Below are 23,978 nucleotides of genomic sequence, written 5' to 3'. Positions count from 1 at the left end.
TAAAAAATAATCAGTTCGACATAAGCTTTAAAGTGGAAGTCCAGTCAAATCCTAACTATACCTAAACCTACTCTCACCCCCATTCTGAGCTTATTCTAACTACCCTCTAATGGAAAGATGTTTATGCTTACCTACGCTTAGAGTGCTGCGGTTTGGTCATATGATTAGCACTCAGCACTGGCTTCAGTGTAGAGGAGGGACAGCTGACATCAGATGCCCCATAGTAAGTTTATTGGTGATCTAATCACCCAGGCTCTGCATCTGTTGTTGGCGATCCCTCCTCTTCTCTTCACTGAAATCATGTGACCGGACCGGAGTGCTCTTGGCATAGGTAAGTATAGACATCTTTTATTTACAGCAGGAGTCTCAAACTGGCGGCCCTCCAGCTGTTTCGAAACTACAAGTCACATGAGGCATTGCAAGGCTGACAGTTACAAGCATGACTCCCACAGGCAGAGGTATGATGGGACTTGTAGTTTCGCAACAGCTGGAGGGCCACCAGTTTGAGACCCCTGATTTACAGGGTAGTTAGAATAAGCTTGGAATGGGGTTGGGAGCAGGTTTAAGTAGAGTTCTGTAAGAGTCCAGGGCTTACTACGCATGCACCAATGGCGCATTGCTGCAAGAGGAAATCCGTGCCAACTGAGCATGCGCCAAAGACGCCTTAGTGCGCTAACCCACACCTGCGCAGAAGACTTGATAGAAAAAGGTGGGGAAATGCCCAGGAGGCACACAGGAAGTGACCTCAAACTTCCCTATATAAGTCCAGCCCAGACACTGCCAAATTGCTGGATTATCTTCAGTCCCCCTTGTTCCTGTGCTAGTGTGTGATCTGTCTGAACTTGTTGTGACCTGGAAACCTATTTGACTACTCTTGATTGCTGCTTGCCTTTGACCTCGGATTTGCACCTTAACCATTCTACTTCTTTGCCCCTTTTGTACTCAGCTGCCAGATTGGAACCGACCCCGGCTTGGATCTCGACCATTCTTCTTCTGATTAACCCTTTTATACTTCGTTGCCCAACTGGACTTGACCTCGGCTCGGATCTCGGACTAAGACTTGTCTCGTGACAAGTTCCTTACTGTACCTCTTTTAAACCTAACTTACTTTGTTTCTTTTTCCTTATACATATTCATCTTAGGCGTCATGTATATATCTGTATAGATGTACTAATTATCTATCTATCTATCTATCTATCTATCTATCTATCTATCTATCTATCTATCTATCTATCTATCTATCTATCTATCTATCTATCTATCGCTTCACCATAGATAGACTCTTACTAGATGACATTTCGTTTGCTAAAGCCCTATTTACTCTTTCATAAAAATTGCCATGGTTTATTATTTTAGAAAGTTTTTTCACCTTTTTTTATCCATTCTTTGCTTCTCAATGCTACTCATCCCTTCAAGCCTCTTTTAGCCATTTCCTTTCTACATGTGTGCACTCCAATGTTAGCTGCACCTCATTACTCTGAAACAGACCACAACTGTGTGATTTGTGTGTAGGCACAGCTGTCCATAGTCTCAATAAGGGGAACAGGGGACAGAGTTACATTGCAGTGGAGGAACTTGTCAGCCCATATCAATAGGAGGTTCCTGTTTGGGTCTTCTTTACACAAAATCATGATGGGGCCTAAAAGGTTAAAGTAAAACTCCAGTCCAAAAAACTATTTCGTTTTATATAGTGTGAAAGGGTTACAACCCTAAGTTAGTCTAAAAAAGAATGCACCATGCCATAGCTGCCCAGATATTACCCTTTATTTGTCACACTGAAAGGTTCTTTAGAATAATTAACAGCCCCTCCAACAGGGCTAAGATTGATTTTGGCTCACTCTGTTTGCTAGCCTAGCCTAGGTTATAATTGTGTGCCTCAAATAATATATCATCCAGATTGCCTCTGCACAGTAAATCTAAGCCCTGATTGAAAGGGACCTCCCTTTTTACCCACACAAATGTTATACTTCTAACAAATCTTTTATTGTGACAAATAAAAAACAATATCTAGACAGCTACGACTTGTCTCACTCTTTTTTAACCTGCACAATTTAAATACCTCAAAGATCCTGGTACAGAGTATCCTCTGGTCACTGGAGAGCTCACTAGACATTATATTTTATTAATCAGGTCTAGCAGATGTCCTTGTGCAAATCCCATTCCAGTGTCAACCATAAACTTTCACCTTCTGTCCCAATGACATAGGTGACCATTAAAGGAGAGCCAAAGCTCGTTGACTGTACTTCTATGGATCACAGGAGCGCAATTTGTTTGACACTCCTGTGACCCATTTTCAGCAAAAGGCGGGCTGAAGTCCGCTATCTGCTGACGTCACAGAGTCAGTCCAGGCTCGGCGTCATAATGACCATGGAGTTGGGATCTGCCCAGATCCCTGGACCGACACCAGCTCAGCCTCTCAGGGAGCATACCTAGGTAAGTATGAATTAAAAAAAACAAACAAACCCATACTTCTCTTATAAAAATAAGGGGGGTAATTTCAATGGGGACTCAGCAATCTGGACTAATGCTTCACCACTTTAAGAAAAAAAAAAGAAGCAAAACCGTTTTGACTGGAGATCAGCTTTGATGTAGCATTACACTCACTTTTTACAAAATTGCTTACAGGAAGCGTTTTAATGACAGAACAGACTCTATTGATCTCTTACATCATAAATACTTATCCCTGCCTGTCATATGGCATGTACACTGAGCCACGCATGCTGTGGTGATGTGACTTTCGTGTGCACATAGGAGAGTAATGTCTTGCGCCCTGACCACTCAATAGGCTGAAAAGTCGAATTCAGAAGGAAGACCGGGAAAAGATGGATGCCGCTGTGACTGCCGGGAATGGTGACAGCGCACTACTGGAGAGCTTCCTTTGACAGGTAAGTCTGTCATAATGTGCTAGTATGCAGTGCATACTAGCACATTATGGCATAAACCTGTAGGGGACCTGGTTAAAAAGAATTTAACAGAGATTAATGCTGTTTTAATACTGTTCCTTTTCCTGCTGCTGAACTTTTGTTGCTGAGTGGGTTGGCAGCTTCAGGATCCCGGGGGTCAGCTGCACCAAAGATGATCCGACAGGGTGTCACTCATTGAGAAACGTTCTTTCACTGAATACACTGCCTGTAACTTGATTTCTAAATGAAGGAGAGTCTGATCAGTCACCGGATTCTTTCTGCCATTAACAGATCATCTTACAAGCAGTGTTACTAGTGAAAAAAACTGTTCCCAGTGGAGGAAAGGGCAGGAGGGAAGGTATCCCCATCAGATCATCTTTAGAGCAGCTGAGCCCAGAGACCTAAAGCTGTTAACCCCTTGATGTTTAGCAGCAAGAAGAGGACAGGGCAGCCCTGCAGTGAAGATTTCTGTTAAAAAAACAAAAAAAAAACAAGACTTTACAATTACTTCAAACCTCAGTGACCCCACAGAACCACATAAGAAATCAAATCGTTTTTTTAAGTCTAAATGCTAACTATGCTAAGAGTGCTAACTCCTGCTTACTAAGGTGTCCTTTGTTGATCTTTATGAGGCCACCACCTTCCAATGGGCTGACTTCATCATGACAGGCTGCTAAGTGCAATAAATAGAGAAGCACAAAAAGATTGGGATTCTCTTCCTGCCTTGCTAGTGAAGGCAGCCCTTCTTGGCCAAACAACTCTGCAATAGAAGATGAAATATTAGCCTCTTTCTGCTGCCATTGTTAAAACCTTGACTGCATTCTTCAGGAAATGCTACGTCTGACCCACAGATAAAGACAACTCCCAAATTCTGAATCATATGTGCAGTAAGAGAAAAAAAAAATACTTGAATCTAATTTACAACACTGATGATCCTACCTATTATACATTTTTAATTATCACAGCTATCATAATGTACAAAATGATGCATGTGTGTCTGTGTGTATATGTATATATATATATATATATATCTCTATATATATATATATATCTCTCTATATATATAAATATATATATATATAGAGATATATATATATATATATATATATATATATATATATATATATATATATATATATATATATAATATAAGAACTTCTCTTTTGGTCCCTTTAGATTTGATATACCAGTGAAAGCATTTTGTTATAGCTGTTTGATAAGCTTTAAGCTTGAGGTGATCTCAGGCTTATTAGTGCCTTTGCAGCAGAATCATTTGAGTACTGTCCGTGATACATTTTTTATATGTACTAACATACAATTTTTCAGGACAAGCTTTTGGGGTATGTCCCCTTCTTTAAAGTCCCAACAGTACTCCTGCTGGGATCTTGCTTGGACCTTGAAGAAGGGGACATATCCCGAAAGCTTGTCCTGAAAAATTGTATGTTAGACCCCTTTCACACTGAGGTGTTTTTCAGGTGCCTTTTGGCTAAAAATAGCGCCTGAAAAAACGGCTCCCCTGCAGTCCCAGTGTGAAAGCCCGAGTGCTTTCACACTGAGGCGATGCGCTGGCAGGACATTAAAAAAACTCCTGCAAGCAGCATCTTTGGAGCGGTGAAGGAGTGGTGTATACACCGCTCCTGCCCATAGAAATGAATGGGCAGCGCCGCCGAACCGCCGGCAACCCTTTTTTGGCTGCTAGCAGGGGTTAAAAGTGCCCCGCTAGCGGACGAAAACCGCAAAAACGAGGGTAAAGCGTTGCTAAAATTAGCAGAGCTTTACCGCTGACAGCACCGACACGCCAGTGTGAAAGCAGCCTTGGTGCAAATAAAAAAAGTATCATGGACAGTACTTAATAAGCTTTAAGAAAATCCCTATTGATCTTGCCAGCAATCTTGGGAGCTAATAACTCCCTGTGCTTGCTGCCTGTACTAACTGTTATTAATTACATTGTTCTGAACTATCTCTGAAGACTACTGATCCATGTTCCTTTGTGTTATGTGGTGGGATTTTATATTCCTATCTTGTTTTGTAGTTCTAATACAGAAGGGTACTAATCCTAGGACCAGAAGTGTTTAACTGGTAGACTCACCAGATGAAAAAAAAAAAACACACGAAAATAAAACAAATGCTGTCACCACACCTAGGGACTAGTAAGCTGCAGTATATGACATATTTGCTTTTGTGTTTAGCTATATATTATTATTCACATGTAATAATACCATAGATTGTTTATCCAGGGGGTATCCTATTGCCTTAAGAAATCTTTTTTTTTCCTTTTGCAGAAAATTGGACCATGCTTTATAAGGTTTTTTGTTTTGTTTTGTTTTGTTTTGTTTTTTTTTTTTGTTGCTGTCCCCTTGATCAACTTACGGGTTTACAGTTGTAAAGACAAAGATTTTAAATTAATATATTTGTGTTTTTTGATTAAACAAACTGGATATTTGTCATTTTTCAGCCTGTGCCTTGTATGTCCTTTGCTTTACTTTACTTTCCTTTGCATTGCTTTACTGTATAACCCCGGAAGTATCTATGCAATCTGCATCTTACAAAAATGTGCTATATATTGCTCATAAGGCCTACTGAGACTTAGCACACAACCACACTTTCCCTTACTATATGCATTAATTGCATGCTTAAAGAACGAATTACACGATAAAATAAGTCCTTTCCTTCTCTATTTGTCAGTTCCATTAGATAAATACACTGGCCCAGGAGCAAATTCCCTTTTGGGTTCTTGGCTTCTCAGCCATCCACTGCCTGTTAAACTTACCTCCTGAAGGCATCAATTGCTGCCAACATTTTAATTAAATTTCCATGGAAACTTAAGCTGGATGGCACACTTATCTACATATCATGCAGGAAACTGAATGCATAGAAGAGACAATGCAGCTATAGTAATAGGATAGCAGCTGAACAAAGGAATACTCTTAAAAGGTCAAGCCCAGCTAATTTTTATAAGATTCAAAATTCAATGAAAAATCTTTACCATAATGGCTATAAGTGAAAAAATTATCGTGACACGGTTGGCCTCATTTTATTCAACTTGCATGAGTTTGGTGCAACTGGATATTACAGTATTTTTTGGATGGTCTGTGCTATGAACAATTTCAGATATCTGTTATTGCATTAACCCTGCAATCTAAATAATTGTCTGTTCAACATTTTTTAATACCAAATATCAGCCTAGAACGATTTTCTACAAGCTGGGAAATCATTTCCTACCTGCAATGTATGTAATTTGTAACCCTTTGTCTGATATCCCCACATATGGAGGGCGACAGACTAGACAACTTACATGTCAAAAAGGTAAAAATACTGCGCTTATCCTATCCTCCTGGTTGAGGCAAATAATAAAAACTGATGATTATTCAAAGTAAAACTGAATAAATAAATAAGGAAAAGCTGCAACCAAAAAGGCCAAACCCCTGATACAAACATATAATATAGTAGGAGCTCACTCTGAGTTCCTGGTTTTGACCTGCTCACTTATGGCTTGTTGAGGAGGGAAAGTGCTTATACACTGGGGCAAAGCACATGTTTCTCTAAATGGGCCCTAGCAATTACAATGGTGAGGACACAGAATGGGTTCAAATTTTAATAGCAAAATTAGGCCCAAGCCATGTGGCCATGTTACATACAGGCAATACTTTTCCATTTTCCGTTATTAGGAAGTCTGACCTCAGTCTTTATGACCATCACATGCCAAATGATGCCAATGTCTGGATGTAATTAAGAGCCTAAGGTCAGATTCTTACCTTGCGTCCAGCCTCATTGTTGTGCAGGTTCATGAGTGTCCTTGCATTCTGCTTGATTTCCCTTGAGTCCACAAAGTCCTTGGAAAATACTAATCCATATCTGATATCGGCAGAACAGCCTCCCCATTTCCAGCCTTCTTCCCTGTGAAATTGTCCTTGTTTCTCCTTATCACACCCACAGTCACTCATGTTTCCTTGAGTACAAGCAGACGTAATGGCGTGGGCCACACTAGCCGCAATGATGGCGTAAGTGAATGCAGCTTCCCTGCTGCCTGTAGAGCAAGATAAGAAATGTTACACAAATTGTACACATCGGCCATTTCAAACAACTAGTGCTTAATAATGCTTACATTTAACATATAGCTATATAACATATAATTCATAATAATAATTTACAATTATTAATAATACAACCCTTTCTAGAACTGGTCATAATACTGATATTGGGTCCACCTTGACCCCATGCTGCCTAGCTTCACTTAAGTAATAAATGGAACCCAAATATTTACTTGGGACTCAGGGCAGTTCTCCAATGGGCCCTCTACATCCCCAATATTTTCTGCCTACCAGCCAAGGAACTGGGGATATTAGAGGCAAAGGCATTAATTGGCTGTTCAAGCAGGGGGCAGTCAACAAGTGCGATTGTCAACACACATTTCTAATTTTAGAGTTACACAGGAAGAAGCAGGGATACAGAGAACCTGAAGAAGGAGCATGCAGGTAAATATATAAATGCTATGTTTTTGTGGATGTAACTCAGTTTCCAACTTTGGAACCAGAGCCTGTAGGTAAAAAGGATAACAAAAAGTATACCTAGCTTCTTTTACATCTACTGCACTTCCTACTGCTGGATCCACTGACAAAAGTCCCTCATGTATTTGTTCTTCTGGGTAAGGGACACTAATGCATGGACTCACTGGCTTCTAAAATGCAGTGCTTGGTGCATGAAGAGCTAACTGCAAGGCTTAGGCACTATTGCATGGGGACCAAGTAATTTGCTTATGTCTGTGCAAGGTTCAACTGTGTAAGTCTATATTTGCATGGGAATTTCAGGGGTTCTAGCTGCAAGGAATAGCTTATAGTACCTGATAATCAGCAATGGACCTATATGTTTTTTATTCCCTACAGGGCTACGTAGAATATATACGTGAGGAAAGTCGAATGTATAGCAAGTAAAATATATAGCATATTTTTGTATGTGTTTTTTTTGATAGTTAACCAAGTTACTTGCGTGAGGTTATTTTTATTTGCTTCCAATAACCAGGTTATTTATTTATTTATTTATTTACATTTCTCATTACTACAACCATACTTTCAATAGAACATAGGTCTGATGCTCTGGAAACCCTTAGTAAATCACTCCTTAGAATTTAAAATAATCCAGATTCCTTCTATATTGTAAGGTGTCTAATGGAAATTCCATTCCATTCTATTATCACCAGACATTTTCCAAATATATTAGAATGGATCTTATCTAATTTTCCAAAGCAAGTTCTTCAAGCTTTTCTAAAAAAAAAAAAAAAGTTTGCAAAGCATTACTCATTAGAATTTAAGTCCTTAAAACAAAAAAGTGTAACCTATTTTCTAATGTGCCAAATCCCAACTAATGTCTTACCTGCTAAAGTGTAATTATATAAAGCAAGAAAATGTCAAAGTAACTAAGTATATTAGAAATATATCCGAACTATAGGAGCAATAAAAACTGCCATATTTATATGCGTTTGAAGTTTCCACACTCCTTGTTAACAATGCCCAGTTATGTCCATATCATTAGATAAGGGGCCATTAATCAAGGCTGACATGAAGTTAAAAATATTGCTAATTTGCTCTTTGGAAAAAACTGCAATGATTATATAAACAAAAAGGAACTTTTTGTGTCATTTAGGAAAAAGGGTTAAAAAAAGAAGTAAATACTTTCCACAATTCATTTTATAATCTTATCACTGATACATTTTAAAGTATTATTGTAAAAATATTTTAAGCCGTTATTAACTACTGTGAAATAGCTTCTGTATGCAGATCACACAGGGTTTAAGGTTTATTATGTCTTCATTAGTAATAGTACTGCACTGTACCCTTTATATTAACATTTCAAGTTTTGATACAGTTACCTAGAACATTTCTAAAAATCTGTTATTTTTTATCTTTATTTTAAAGTTTCTGCAAGTTAGGTCCCTAAATGACCAAGTTGATCTGCTAATTTCCAAGCCAGAATCTTACTACTTTGGAAGGGGTTTGAGTAATTCTTCTATACAGACAAATAAAAATAAAGAATATCGAGTCCACAGAGAAATATGGTGGAAAGTAACGTGTTGCCAGTTTTAATTGCATTGATAAATATAGACACATACAAACTTAAACACACATTTTATATACTGTAGTTGTAAAAATTCATAAATGTATGTTTAAATTCCATTGTCTTTGTCCTAGCCTCCTGTAATCCCCTTCACATTATCATTAGATTGGGAGAGGCAGGAACAGTGCAGTAAGCCAATAAAGGTTAGCAGCATTGCACTATATCGTGACTACACAGAATGGAGCTTTCTAATTGGAAGAGAGAGCTCCGTATCAGTGACCTACTGTTCCTTCACTACCTATTCACAAGCTTGGGATAAATTGTATCCCTTTGATTGCAATGAAGAAAAACATGGTCAAGACCTTGGAAAGCGTCTGGTAGGGTTGTCTGGATTTTAAAACTAGCTTAAACATTTTTGAACAATTGCACATCCTGAGGGATATTACTTTTAGTGGGACTAGCCGAGTCAAAATAAAATGAAAATACAGTTTGGAGCTTGATTGCCATCTTTGCCTTGAGTCCACAGATCCCTCAATGAACCTATAGGTGACGAAAGTTTTGACCTGGAAACATTTTATCCTAATCTTGCAAGATTTTTCAGTACGGCCTCAAAATCTCCCAATTAGAGGGATGGTACATTTAAATCAATTGTGTTTTAAGCTGCTCGTAAGAGGATCCCTTTACTGGCCCTTAACAGTCTCTGGGTGACTGGGTCAGATCTAGCTGGTAAACAAACAGGCCCTCGTTCAGTACCTATTTCTGAAATAAATATGTAGCACATACGGAGGTGATTCTTGATGAAGCATTGAATAATGAATTAATGGAAAATATGATTGTCCCTAAACCTGAGGAGAGGCACAAATGCATTCATGCATAGATGAATGACAATTGTGTGAGATTAGCATTTATGAAGGGGTAATAAATAAAACATACATTTTTTAACATACAGCTCTGGTTTTACATATCTGACATCCCTTTCTTTTTCTGTACGTGACAATAATTTAGAACATATGAAACAAAAGAAATATGAATTGAACATGAGGGTTTTTTCATAAAGTTCACTTGAGCACATCAGCCATTTTGTGTAGTTTTTTTATACTAAGTATGTGTAACCTTTTAAAGATCAATTGTTTAATATAATCATTATTTATTTGTGATTCTGCTTATAACACTGACCCAAATTATATTGCTTAAATACAGAATATGTATTGCTTTGCCTATTATAACAATGACTATAAATGATATATTGTTTTAGATGTCTTTCTTACATAAGACACTCAAGTGCAAGCTAATTCAAAGCAAGCTGCCACAAACTCTGGCAAGTCAAGCAGAGAATATTATGAAACAATGTACAAACTGAGGCTATGAACAGGGAAAACTGAACATTAAAGTGATCAGTTGACCTAAAGATACAGTTGTGCTTATAAGTTAAGATACCCTGGCAGAATGTATGATTTCTTGGCCATTTTTCAGAGAATATGAATAACACAAAAACTTTTCTTTCACTCATGGTTAGTGTTTGGCTGAAGCCATTTGAGTGAGTTGACAGAAGACGGTCGTGAGAGCCATACACACAAGCCAAAACTCGGCTGGTTCCAGCCTTTGTGTACCCAGATTAATTTTATAATTTCTATCTTCAGTCCCTAAGTCTTGTTTTGTGTTGTTAACACTCCCTCATTTGGGCAATCTTCTGTACAAAAAGCAACTCCTTCCTGCAAGGGGTCACTTACCTAGGAGCTAATTGGACAGGCTTGTGAAAGGTCATGCATAGTCTACAGCAGGGATATGCAGTTAGTGGACCTCCAGCTGTTGCAAAACTACAAGTCCCATCATGCCTCTGCCTCTGGGTGTCATGCTTGTGGCTGTCAGAGTCTTGCTATGCCTCATGAGACTTGTAGTTCTGCAACAGCTGAAGGTCCGCCAATTGCATATCCCAAATAGTAGTGATTTTAATGTACTGAGAATGCTGGAATGCATTGGCATTTTCTTTTTTTAACAGGTAGCATGGGCAATTTTATTGTACAGGTGAACTAACCAATTGAAGCTGAACTCTGGGCCATAATAGACAGATGTGAATGCAGCTCTGTAAACATTAACACATTTTTTAAATGCAAGCACCAATTTGGTCTGGTATCATAATTGTGGCCCCTGTTCAGCTTAAGTGCGTAAGTACTTAAGGCTTAAGTGTGGGAAGAAAAAGCAGCAGAAGAAGGCAATCAGTTGTAATCATGTACTGACAAGTAGCATGCTGATAGGATGAGTGGGGAGAGTGGCAGAGAGATGAGCTCATGACTATGCTGCCTCTGCTTTCATTGTCTACTCACAAACTGGGGCAGGTCGAGGACAGTTTGGGCTCAGAGGAAGCAGACTGAATGATACTGGCCATCAGACTGAGGACATCTTGTGGCAGAAAAAGAAGTACTGCAGGGGGAGTTCCTGGTTAAATGTCAATATTTCAACAACAGCTGCTTTTTAATTTTATCTTTTAATGGGCTATTGGTATTTCTGGCTAGGGTTCTGCTTTAATCATCTTGTGTACATGTCACAGTAAGCTTTTGTAAAAAAACAGTATTTATTCAATACAATATTTTTAATTTCTGTATTCTACTGTTCAGTGAATGGCACACTTTTACTACTAAAGAAAAGTTGACAACAAAAGAAACCCTCTTAGGAAAAAAAGGAGGGACGATGTTAGTGCACTGTGTCTCTAGTGACCCATGCATAGCCAATCTTCCATATATATTTCAAAAGAGAATATGGGAAAGTGGCATGGCATTTAAAAATTTGGCAAATTTAATGACAACATCTTTGCACAAATCACAATGCTCTATCTCAATCTATTTCACTGATTGACTGTGGCTCATTATGCCATACAGAAACACTCTCTTAAAAGAAGTGTTTGGCTTCTTTATTTAAAAGAAAATGAAGCATTTCATCCTGAAGAAGACAACATCAAAGCTTAAAGGGAAGAGGCCCAGGTGTCATTTTCTCAGAAGATGCAATGAGGCAGAACAAACGGTGGTGTCAAAGTCTTGGGAATTCTCACTTCTAAAGGCTTGCAAGGCAACCCCACTCCCTCCCCCCCAAGAATCCCTTGTACTCCTTTATGTAAAAGTAATGGACTTTAAAAAGAAAAAAAATCTGAAATATAGGTGTTAATGTTAAAAAGATAGAACGATGTGCAGTGTGGGTACAAGTCTTACCCTAGGTTTACATATCTGTGCGTGAGAAATGCAGGCAAAATTGCATGTGTTCCCACACCACAGTGAAACATGCAGCATTTTTACCAGACACACAGGGTTGTCAAGCATTGGCAACCGTGGAGCGTCTTCACGTAGACCAAACCAAATGGTGCTGCAGGGATTTAAACAAAAAGGGCACAGGACTATTTTCCCCAGGTTTCTGCAGAAATTCAAGAAGTGTGTTAAAACTACAGAACACTTCCCCCTACGTTATGGAGAAAAGAGTGATGGGGAAACCCCAAAACTTATGGGTTTCAGTAACATTTTTACTGCTGAAGCCAGATTGAAAAGTAGATGTCTTTATTATAAAAGAATGTAGTTAGATGCAACCAGTGTGTCAAATTTTTATGATGCGATTATTGCCAGCGGCTATAGCTGCTAGCAATAATCTCCTAGCAGGGAAGGCTCCCCATGCCCCATGCTGGGAGAACACAATAGCTCCACTGGAGGGATTCCCCCATCAACACTGACCTGTGGTTGCAAGAAAGAAAACCGTATCATCTGTGGCCTGCCTACCTCTTGGGTATTGCCAGCTTTAGTTCATTCTCAAACCCAAGAATATCTGTTTGCTCAATATTCATCCTGCATCTTCTGCCTCAGTAGGTACTTGGTCTTTACAGACAGCCCTCCCATCTCTGACGTGACCAGGTTTGGGTAGGAATTCCAAGTGTAGCAAACAAGTTGCCACAGCATGTCCAAGACAAAAAGTGAATTATCTCTAAGTGAGGCTTTGAAGGTATGAAGAGGGGCCCCTTGATAGAACACAGTCTGGGGCATATGAATGTACTAGGACCTCAGAGGCCCCAGAGTAGTGGAGAGAGAGAGTTTTTCTGGAGAGAGAGAGAGTGCCATCTCATGCAGGCTTTCACCGTAACACAGTAAAAGGATATTTCCTTGAAAATCCCATGTTGTAACTCAGAGAACTCTGACACTTCACTAGTAAAGGTCCTTTTTTAGAACAGAATACTGCAGCTGCACATTTCACTTTTAACATCACGTCTGGTAAATTCTAGTTTTGGAGAACAACCAAAATGTATCACTGCTTACCAAAGGTGCATGTATGTACCTAAAGCATTCTTCAAAGCCCTGCTGTTACAGCCACCACTTCTGATAATAACAATGCTTGCACCCCGCCACATTCATGTCAGTCACAGGGGTGCCGACAAACATTTCATGAACATTCCCTGATGGGTCTGCAATTGGCCACATTGAGTGTATGTTTTCTAATGTATGTGAGTATTTTTAAAGGATATGGAAAAAAACTAGCAAATAATAATAATAATAATAATAATAATATAGCATATCCAATTGCTAGACAAGGCATATTGTAATTTAATGTTATTAAAAATTACCTTTCCTTTTCAATCAGTCCGTTGTAGTTTTTTGTAAAATTCAATGCAATATGGTAACCCGGAGGCTGTAAAGCGTTAGTGTATGCAACACCCCCAGTAATTTAATTTCCTGCTTGTGTGATTGGTTCAACAAGTTTCCCAGAAGTCTACACTAATGCCCTGTACACACGGTCAGACATTGATCGGACATTCCGACAACAAAATCCTAGGATTTTTTCCGACGGATGTTGGCTCAAACTTGTCTTGCATACACACGTTCACACAAAGTTGTCGGAAAATCCGATAATTCTGAACGCGGTGGCGTAAAACACGTACGTCAGGACTATAAACGGGGCAGTAGCCAATAGCTTTCATCTCTTTATTTAGTCTAAGCATGCGTGGCACTTTGTGCGTCGGATTTGTGTACACGCGATCGGAAATTCCGACAACGGATTTTGTTGTCGGAAAATTTTATAGCAAGCTCTCAAACTTTGTGTGTCGGAAAATCCGATGGAAAATGTGTGATGGAGCCCACACACGGTCGGAATTTCCGACAACAAGGTCCTATCACACATTTTCCGTCGGAAAATCCGACCATGTGTACGGGGCATAAGACACAACTCACATTTTAGGCATCCTCTGCAACAGTTTTCATGAGAAATTATCCAAGGATTAAAGACTTCTAAAGGGATTCAGACACTGCAGCTTTTCCTATCAGAACACTAATGCCCTGTACACACGCAGGATTTTCCGATGGAAAATGTGTGATAGGACCCTGTTGTTGGAAATTCCGACCGTGTGTAGGTTCCATCACACATTTTCCATAGGAATTCCCGACACACAAAGTTTGAGAGCTTGCTATAAAATTTTCCGACAACAAAATCCGTTATCGGAAATTCTGATCGTGTGTACACAAATTCGACACACAAAGTGCCACGCATGCTCAGAATAAATTAAGAAATGAAAGCTATTGGCTACTGCCCCGTTTATAGTCCCGATGTACGTGTTTTACGTCACCGCGTTCAGAATGATCGGATTTTCCGACAACTTTGTGCGACCGTGTGTGTATGCAAGACAAGTTCGATCCAACATCCGTCGGAAAAAATCCATGGATTTTGTTGTCAGAATGTCCGATCAATGTCCGATCGTGTGTACAGGGCATTAGAGTGCACCAGCTGATTATAATCAACCAGACCCACCAATTGAGATTCAGTCTGCAAAGGAGGACATGGCGACACAAACAGCTTTTTCTTCAGAGCAGAAAATGGTAGGAGTAAATAAATTTGTTAGAATCCTCGTGACTGGCATAACAAAAATTCAACAAAAGTGGACCTATACTTTAAGTGTGCCAGCCTAAAGTAGCAAATAGCATACAGCAGAATAACTGGCACAATGTAAATATCTTTTCAACTTTTGCCAACCAGGGTTCCTCCACAGGTTGCTAGGTGTCCCTTAATTAATGAGCAATTTTTGCATCTCACATTAGTAACCACTGATCTTTTTAGAAATCTGTAAAGAGTCTATTATCCCCCCAACCACAAATGGAAGAAACATTCTGACCATCTTGCTGATGTACAGTGAGCTGTAGATATAGTCCCTATTAACAAGGGTTCCCTGAGACCTGAAAATTATTTCAAGGGTTCCTACATGTTAAAAATAATTAGAAAGGCTGTCTTAGATTATTTATATGGATATTTTAACACATACATTTGTGGATATTACAATACATTTTCCAGTATAGGTTTACTGGTATTTCAGCTTAGATACATCATAGGGCCAACTTGCACTTACTTAAACATGCAAATTCTTGTCAGATACTAATTAACCAACTAGCATGGTTTTTGGACCGTGGGAGAAACCTGGGTCCCCCCGACAAAAAAGCCCACACTTGTGAAAATATAGTTAAGAGCAAGGCTAACTGTATTTTCTAAAGTCACTTAAACAACATCGTATTGTGGTGTCTTTAACATGTATGGATATTATGCTTAACTGAACACCCTTTGTAGAACCTTTACAGCTGTCACAGAGTGAAAAGTGGATGATAATAAGACCTTTTAAGCGTTTTTAGAGGTTTTCAATGGAATTGAGAAACTCAAAGACTTATTAACACGCGAAAAATGCGTGAAAAATTGCAGGACAAAGAAAGTTAAAATATGCCATCCTGATGCATTGAGATTGAATGGATTGGATAGATTCTATAGTACAGAAAGTGATCAAATACAACAAGAAGAATGGAAAATAATGAGAGATCTGCAGTAAATTAATAAAGATGAATATCACATAAATAACCCAATTTAAAAGATGTCTCTGCCAGTCCTCTATATCTAATCGTTAATGCAAAGAGATTTGTTTATACCGAATACCTTTTTCCCACAACTACCATAAAAAGTTACACGTTTATTTTTCCAAATATTAACTAATGTTGGCCCTACACGTATAGATTTTAATTAGAAAAATTTAATTTTAAGAACGTTTGTTTGATTTTCTAACGGTTAGTTGGGTAAGAACAACGTTTGTTTTCTACCACAGTCATGGGACAATTCAAAGGAGCAGGATGGAGAATTTTTCTCGAAACAAGTGTGTTTTCAGATAGCTTATGTGGTTTTCATTTGAGAATTACATTCACTGCAAAATCAAGCAAGTGAAATTCTTGAAAAACATTTATCCATTCATCAAATGTGCAAACAATTTTCGGACAAATGTTCCTACGAACATTCTCCTTCGAAAATCTATTCTATGGCCAGTGTAAGGCTGGCCATACATTTTACAATCTTCTTGAACAATTTTCCTTTAGATTTACCAAAACCATATAATATGAGGTCAAACCTAAACCCTTTTAATTTGTATGCAATCAGGCAGGTCCTTGTACTACATAGTTTAAGGTAAATCTAAAGGATATTGAACAAGAAAATTGTATAATGGCCAGCTTAAGTCCAGACCTCATACCAGGACTTAGATGTACACAGCCTATTGCATTAGGGTGTGCACCCCAAAGCCCAAACACACATGTGCATTATAAAACTGTAGATAAAGATAAAACTGTATTGAGTAATATATACATCTCTGTGTGTGAATGAGGTCTTTGGGCTCATTCACATAGGTGCTGTGGCCTGTACAGTGTGAATCAGTGTTTTTTTTTTAATGTGGCTGAAGCTGTGTGCAGGCAGCCTATGTTATACTATGGGGATGCAGCAACTGTACAAACACAGCCACAGGTCCTAATTTGCAGGCGTGTGGATGCAGGTGTACGGCTCAGACTATAGACAGTATGCATTTGGGACCCCTCACTCACACCTGCACACCTGTCAAATTAGGACCTGCGGCTGTGTTCATATTGCTGCTGCATCCTCATAGAGTAACAGGTGGCTCCAGCCGCACAAATAAACCACTCATTCACACTATATGGGCTAGAACCCATGTCTTTTTTTTTTTTTTTTTTTTTACAATTTACATTTTTGTTTAAATGTTTGTATTGATAGTTATTTATTTTACAATGCTGTTGGGGTGGGGGGCTTTGGTGAAATATCAGGGATCTAAACAGACCCCTGATGTCTCACTTTTGAGACAGATAAAAGGGGCTGAGAATATTAATTCCTCGGTACCTTTCCCTGCAGCCTCAGCTGCACTGGACAGTGAATGAACAGAAGTCTCTGTACAGAGGCTCCTGTTCACAAACTGAAGCATAGTAAACACAGTATACTATGTTTCAGTTATGAATGAGCACAGTGAGTGATGGGTACTCATCACTCACTGTAATAATTCAGAAAAGGAAGGGGCCAGTAAATTACATATTTACCAACCCCTTCCCCCACTCTCCGTCCTGAAGATCCCCCGCCTTTTGTGCCTGCAGCAGCTAGTGGGAGAGGAGTGGAGGGAATCTGGCAACGCTGCAGCCCTGCACTGGGAGCACACAGGGGGACCCAGTCAGCAGGGGGATCAAATCCCAGACAGCCAGACAGGGAGGATGATTGCTGCGGCGGAGGCAATTACAAGAGCCAATCCTGTTGTGTGTCTCTCCCTGCAACAGCTGAACGCTGGAGGGGGTGAGGGAGAAGAGGAGAAGCTGGCTTTCAGCTGCTGCAGGGAGAGACACAATAGGATCGGTTCTTAGACAGGTCTCCACTGCTGCACCAATCTTTCCTGTCCACATACAATTCCTATGCTGTTTGGGCCCCTTGGAGCCAGTGGCGCATGAGGTGATTAGCGTGTGCCCAGACACATCTGACACACCCCATGCGCACGCCTATGTACCAGGAGTTGTTTCATGTGTTAAACAATGCATACTAAAACATCATTAATGATACTCTATGGAGTTGATTTACTAAAGGCAAATAAACCGTGCAATTTGCAAGTGCAGTTGCTCCAAAGCTTAGTAAATATGGTAAAGCTCTACAGACTTCCATCATCCAATCATGTGCAAGCAAATTTTTTTATTTTTTTTTATTTGGCTATTCTTTGTAAAGTGAAGTTTTGCCTCATTTACTAAGCTCTGAAGCAACTATACTTGCACAGTCTCTTTGCCTTTAGTAAATCAAGCTCTATGCTTATGCCAGCCTCCTCAACAGACAAATGGCAGCATATAGGATGCTGATAATAGCATTCTAAAGCAATATATATATATAAAAAAATACATAGTCTGCTATAAATTAATGGGTTTCAATACTTTAAAGCAGAGGTCTCCAAACTGCAGCATGGGGGCCGGATGCGGCCCTTTGCTTGCCTTTATCTGGCCCTTCGGGCACTATTCCATCCACTGACACCAACTATGGGGCATAATTCCTCTCTCACTGGCACCAACAATGGGGCACAATTTCTTCCATTGACACCAATGATAGGGCACAATTCTCTCCATTGTCACCAATGATAGGGCACAATTCCTTCCATTGACACCAATGATGGGGCACAATTCCCTCCATTGACACCAATGATGGGGCACAATTCCCTCCATTGACACCAATGATGGGGCACAATTCCTTCCATTATCACCAATGATGGGGCACAATTTCTTCGATTGACACCAATGATGGGGCACAATTCCTTCCATTGTCACCAATGATGGGGCACAATTCCTTCCAGTGACACCAATGATGGGGCACAATTCCTTCCATTGACACCAATGATGGGGCATAATTTCTTCCTTTGATACCAATGATTTTCTACTCCCAATGTCCCACAGTCCAGCCCCCCTGATGTCTTAAGGACAGTAAAGTGGCCCTTTGTTTAGAAAGTTTGGAGACCCCTGTTTTAAAGCATACCTAAACACCGTCCCCATCACCCCAAATGATAGTGTTGCAGCTTACCGTTCCTTTAATGCATTCGTTCTGCTTTTTTGCTAATGGCTTAAATGGCTAATCCTGCAATTAACTCCTTCCCTAGAGTAACAAGACAGTCATACTTAGTAGCATTGTCACCCTAGTACAGGAGTGTTTTAGGACTACATAACACTATATCGAGACTACATAAAATGTCCCTCTCTTCTGCATAACAGGGGGAGGTGTTTTGTAGCCCATGGAGATAGCAGGGAACAACGCTGATTGCAGTCCAGAGGAAGAAAGCACAAGAAATTATCATTTCACAAGATTTCAGGCTGGATGATTAGCTACCTTTTTTCGCACTTGTCGAACAAACGTAATAAAATGCTTTTGATGGTATATATAACAGTTTAAAAGAGAGCACATAAGAGAGATTAAGAGTTCACATACATTTTAAGACCTCATGCACACAGACACTCTGGGCTGTATGACATAAAATATGGCCATATTTCCCCACCCAGTCAGAGGTGCTGCATACAGCCACTAAATAAATGGCTATAAACAGGTATAGGCCAGTACTTGTGTAAACATGTGCATGCATATGGATATACACCAGTGGACATTGACTTTCTGCATCCAGGGACATACGTCAGTATACATGCACATGATCATGTAAGCACCGTTGTATGCCCACATACAGGTAATGATTTCTATGGCCAACTGTATGCAGCACCTGTGGCTCCCAGGCAGGGAAATACACCCAAACTTTATCCTATATGGCCACAGGTGCCCATGTGTATGAGACCTAAAAGGCAAGTCAATCCAAAAGTGATATTTTACCTATAAGTAGAATGAGATCTCCTTACCAAAGTTTCAGACTCTGTTTCTTGTCTACCTGGAATTTTTTGTAGGTCCTGCACAGCTTTGGGTATTTCAGCTCCTTCACTTGCATTCACAATAATACAAAATTCACATGGTTTCAACTGGAAGTAGGATCTTATGTACATCTTATGTATTGGCCATAACAGGTGTGCAGACCAAAGAACTCTACCAACACTAAAGTCCCCGAGAGGCAGAAGAAACTGTCATGCCCTTTTAATTTCTAATTTAGGGTAAAATATCAATGTAGGATGGACTGACCCTTTAAAATCACAAAAAGGTACACAAACTGGAACAAAAGATAAGTGTTGCTGCTCTGTTTGTGCCTTTAAAGTGATTGTAAAGTCTGTTTAAAAAAAATAAAAATACATGTAATACTTACGTCCTCTGTGCAGTTGGTTTTGTACAGGGTAGCCTGGATCCTCCTCTTCTCTGGTCCCTCTTCGCTGCTCCTGGCCCCTCCCTCCTGTCGAGTGCCCCCACAGCAAGCAGCTTGCTATGGGGGCACCCAAGCCGAGCTGCACCTCTGTGTCTATTCAGACATGGAGCTGCCATTTGGCCCCACCCCCCCTCTCTCTACTGATTGGCTAACTGACTTTGACTGACAGCCACAGGAGCCAATGGCGCCGCTGCTGTGTCGCAGCCAATCAGGAGGGAGAGCCAGGGACGGCCGAGGGACTCGTGGACAGAGATGGCTCTTAGGCAGTGGTGGCTGGTGCTCCAGTGGGGGCAAGCAGACCCTGATTAGCCGGGAGGAGAAGCAGGAAGACAATAGTGAATATTAATTTGCTATTGTCACATAACAGGGTGGGCTCGGGGGACAGTGCCCCGCGCCCTTGAGACAACCCTTTCTTGAAGCCAATTAGAGCCTCAGGCTCTAATCACGTGCTTAAAAAAAAAAACATTGAAATTCATGCGTCCGGTGCCCTGCATGTAGATTAGGGTCTGGGCGCCCTGCATGTAGATTAGGGTCCGGGCGCATGGATTAGGGGGGCAGCCCTCTGTATGGAGCGGCCGCCACTGGTATTAAGGGGTGCTGGGGAGGCTGCTACACACAGAAGGCTTTTTATCTAAATGCGTTCAATGCATTAAGATAAAAACCTTCTGTCTTTACAACTCCTTTAATTTCTTCCATGGGTGTTAAAGGTACAGCTAGTTAATGGAAATCTCCCCAAAGATGTCACAGACATGAATAAAAACTGTCCAAAATGTTAACTCTTCCCCAGTCTTGGCTGGAGTTGAGCTTTAAATCCTGACTTACATCAAACCTTTGTTTCCAATTTTGGAATGAATGGGGAGTGCTACAACTAGGACTAAAATACAAAACCTCTCAAAAGCTCTTTCCTATGCTCTCCAGAACCAAGATCAATGTTATGAAAAGAGCTGAGCCTCATTTTCCACTTGGAAAGCCTATGTATAATACTTACAAAACAAAGTTAGGCAGAGTTCTTTAGTAAGAATGCTACAATCTGTGTAGTGCATTTGGCTGACCTTTGTTCTTATCAAAAATTACATTTAAGTTCTCAATATTGCAAAAAGGAGACCTCTGTTTTGCCCATGCAGGGGAGTAACAGTTTCAATTAATTAGCTGCCCCCACTACCCCTACCCCTACCACCCCTTATATATGTACTTCTGCCACTAGTGAGACATATGATATCTCCCATGGTTGGTTATGGTTGGCCATGGCAGAATTGCAGTGAGAATGGGGAGGAGGCCCTCAAACTTGTCATGTGGGATTGAGTCCTTAGCTCCGTTTAAGCTCCAACCTGTCTGCCTTAGGCTACAACAAGAAAATGGGGTGGTGGGGAAGTGAATGGAAGGTGAACACAAGTAGCAGAGTAGTGCGGCAATGATGCAAACCGTTTTCTGTCCAGCATGGGCAAAACACAGGCTCACAGCCTGTGAACTTGTGTTATACAGCCATAGGAATTTTTTTTGTTATATAATTGTGAAATTTATTGCAAGCTTTTTATATTAGATCATTTTTATTTTAAGATTACAAATGAACCACAGACAAAAAAGGGATATGATCAAATACCTCTAAATGTGTAATTTTCCACACTAAATAGAAAGAAGACTTTCATGAATGACTCCTTGAAGATTCTACGATGAGTGACTCCCCAGTACATGACCCAGTTTTGCAGATGGCTGACTTAGACAGATAACTTTGCTATTGTTCAGAGGTAAGAAAATGACTGAGATGTCAGCTGTACAGTATCAAATCATTAGTAACATACCCACTTTCAGCTCTTTCCCAAACACTGTCCTTTCTCCCAGGGCAGAACAGTTCCAGCGTCCATTTCTGAACTGAAACTGACACTCATTGATCCCCATCTGAGCTCCTTCTCCGATCACGATGATAGCATCAGGTCTGTTGAGACAGATAGTCCTCTGTCTGGGTGCCAAGCCTGGAATCTTGCTGCAGATTACACTGGCCCCCAGTGCCACCACGGAAGAGAAGCCTCTATTATAGGAGACAGGAGAAAGAGTAACATTAGTACCAGTCATTGCCTGACCTAATAAGTCAATCACAGGTCCTTCTACAACGTAGAACTATCATAGGAATTGTCTGTTGCTAGCAATGTTGTTAATTAGAAATAACATCTGTGTTCATTGCTTGTGCATATCACATTTCGTTTGGCTCTTATTCATTACCAAGAGGGTCATCCCATGCGCGACTGATACAAAAACTCAGTTTTTGGTATATGCTTGTTAAGTCAATAACCCACCAGCTTCTCTTACCTCTTAAGGACAAGGTGGTCCTTGGGATCCCACATGCTGAGGTCAGTACAAGCTGATCTCACCCTCCCTTTTGTATTAGTAATATGCTTTATACTAGGGCTGTACTGAAAGTAATGCAAAACTGGACACAACTTTTTTAGTAACTTACTTAGGTCATTCAAATTTCACATGTTGGTACAGTAACTCTTCCTTCTTTTTTTTCATTGCAGGTAAATTACAGATTCAAAGCAGAAGCACCGTGTTGTCATTGAGTTCTTGACGAAGGAGGTGTACAGGCTGTCTGTCATCCACAGAAGGTTACGGAATGTTTACAGAGATGACACCATTGACAAAAGCAATGTTCACAGATGGATGAAGAAGTTTACATAAGGGAAAACCAGCATTTAAGACACACCACACGTTGGGAGACTATCAATGTTGGACAGTCTGTACCCCTCCTTCGTCAAGAACTCAATGGCAGCACATTGCTTCTGCTTGGAATCCTTTATTTACCTGAAATGAAAAAGAAGAAGAGTTACCATAGAGGAAGGATTATTCTACTGACGTGAAATTTGAATGACCTGTGTAAGTTAATAAAAAAGTTGTGCCCACTTTTGCATTTGTTTCAGTACAACCCTCATATTATATGGGTTGCAGAAATGGAATCTCCATTATACAGCAAAAGTCCAGAAGGATTCCAAGGCAATATTAGGAATGGTGGAGAACTATGCTAAGGAAATTTGAGCTGCCCAAGAAATAAAAGAAGCCTGTGAGTGGTTCAACTTAAAATATCACTTCTGGATGAACTTGTCCTTTAATTGTCATGAGGAAGTATAGAGTCTGCTATTGCTGTCCATCTTATGAAAATCCTAGTTGCCTGGCTATCATGCCAAGTCATTGGCTTCATTGCTTTCTTAGTGGCTGGCCTAAAAACAAGAGAGGAAATAAGGAATGTTGACACTTTTCTGACACTCAAACACAGCATGCACATTCCAGGTCAGTGATTTCAAGTATTGTCGCCAAGAATAGGCAGGCAAATAGCATTTTTAGAGGAAGGCCAGCAATGGCAGCCTCCATACTTATCACAAGACAGATGGGTTGATTTACTAAAGGCAACTAGACTGTGCAGTTTGCAAAGTGCAGTTGCACTCTGCAAGTGCAATTGCTCCAGGGCTTAGTAAATGAGATGAAGCTTCACTTTGCAAAGAATACCCAATCACGTGCAAGGAAAATAAAAAAACAGCATTTTTGCTTGCACATGATTTGATGATGAAAGTCAGTAGAGCTTTTACTCATTTACTAATCTTTGGAGCAACTGCTCTTGAAGAGTGCAACTGCAATTTGCAAAGTGTACAGTCAATTTCCCTTTAGTAAATCAACCCCAGAGAGTTCAACCCTGTAAATGATGCACCACCACCTGTGCATAACTTGTATTTGCAGGGTGGTTGCAATGAAACCCCATTCACTTAAATGGGTTGGGTTCAGCACCTGCACTGCCTACGGAATGCAACAGGGGGCATAATTTTCCCATTACACGTGTATATGCTCATCCAGCTGCCTTTGCAGTTCAAAGTATAACCATAGGCAAAAAGTTTTTT

General features: G+C 40.1%; 1 protein-coding gene across 4 annotated transcripts in view; it reads right to left on the bottom strand.

The window, feature by feature from the left end:
* LOC141103106 (protein Wnt-7a) overlaps positions 1-23,978 on the bottom strand; it is a 69,012-nt gene that overhangs the window by 23,136 nt on the left and 21,898 nt on the right. For all 4 annotated transcript variants that reach the window (XM_073592343.1, XM_073592344.1, XM_073592346.1 and 1 more), the window contains exons 2-3: positions 21,897-22,123; positions 6,659-6,930 (exon numbers count right to left, since the gene is read on the bottom strand). In XM_073592343.1, the coding sequence (XP_073448444.1) occupies positions 6,659-6,930; positions 21,897-22,123 (499 nt within the window). The remainder of the gene's footprint in view (positions 1-6,658; positions 6,931-21,896; positions 22,124-23,978) is intronic.

Source organism: Aquarana catesbeiana, linkage group LG07, assembly GCF_042186555.1.
Source record: "Aquarana catesbeiana isolate 2022-GZ linkage group LG07, ASM4218655v1, whole genome shotgun sequence".
Taxonomy (NCBI): Eukaryota; Metazoa; Chordata; class Amphibia; order Anura; family Ranidae; genus Aquarana; species Aquarana catesbeiana.
Note: the sequence above shows the minus strand (reverse complement) of the source record. Positions and strands in the feature narration are given on the sequence as shown.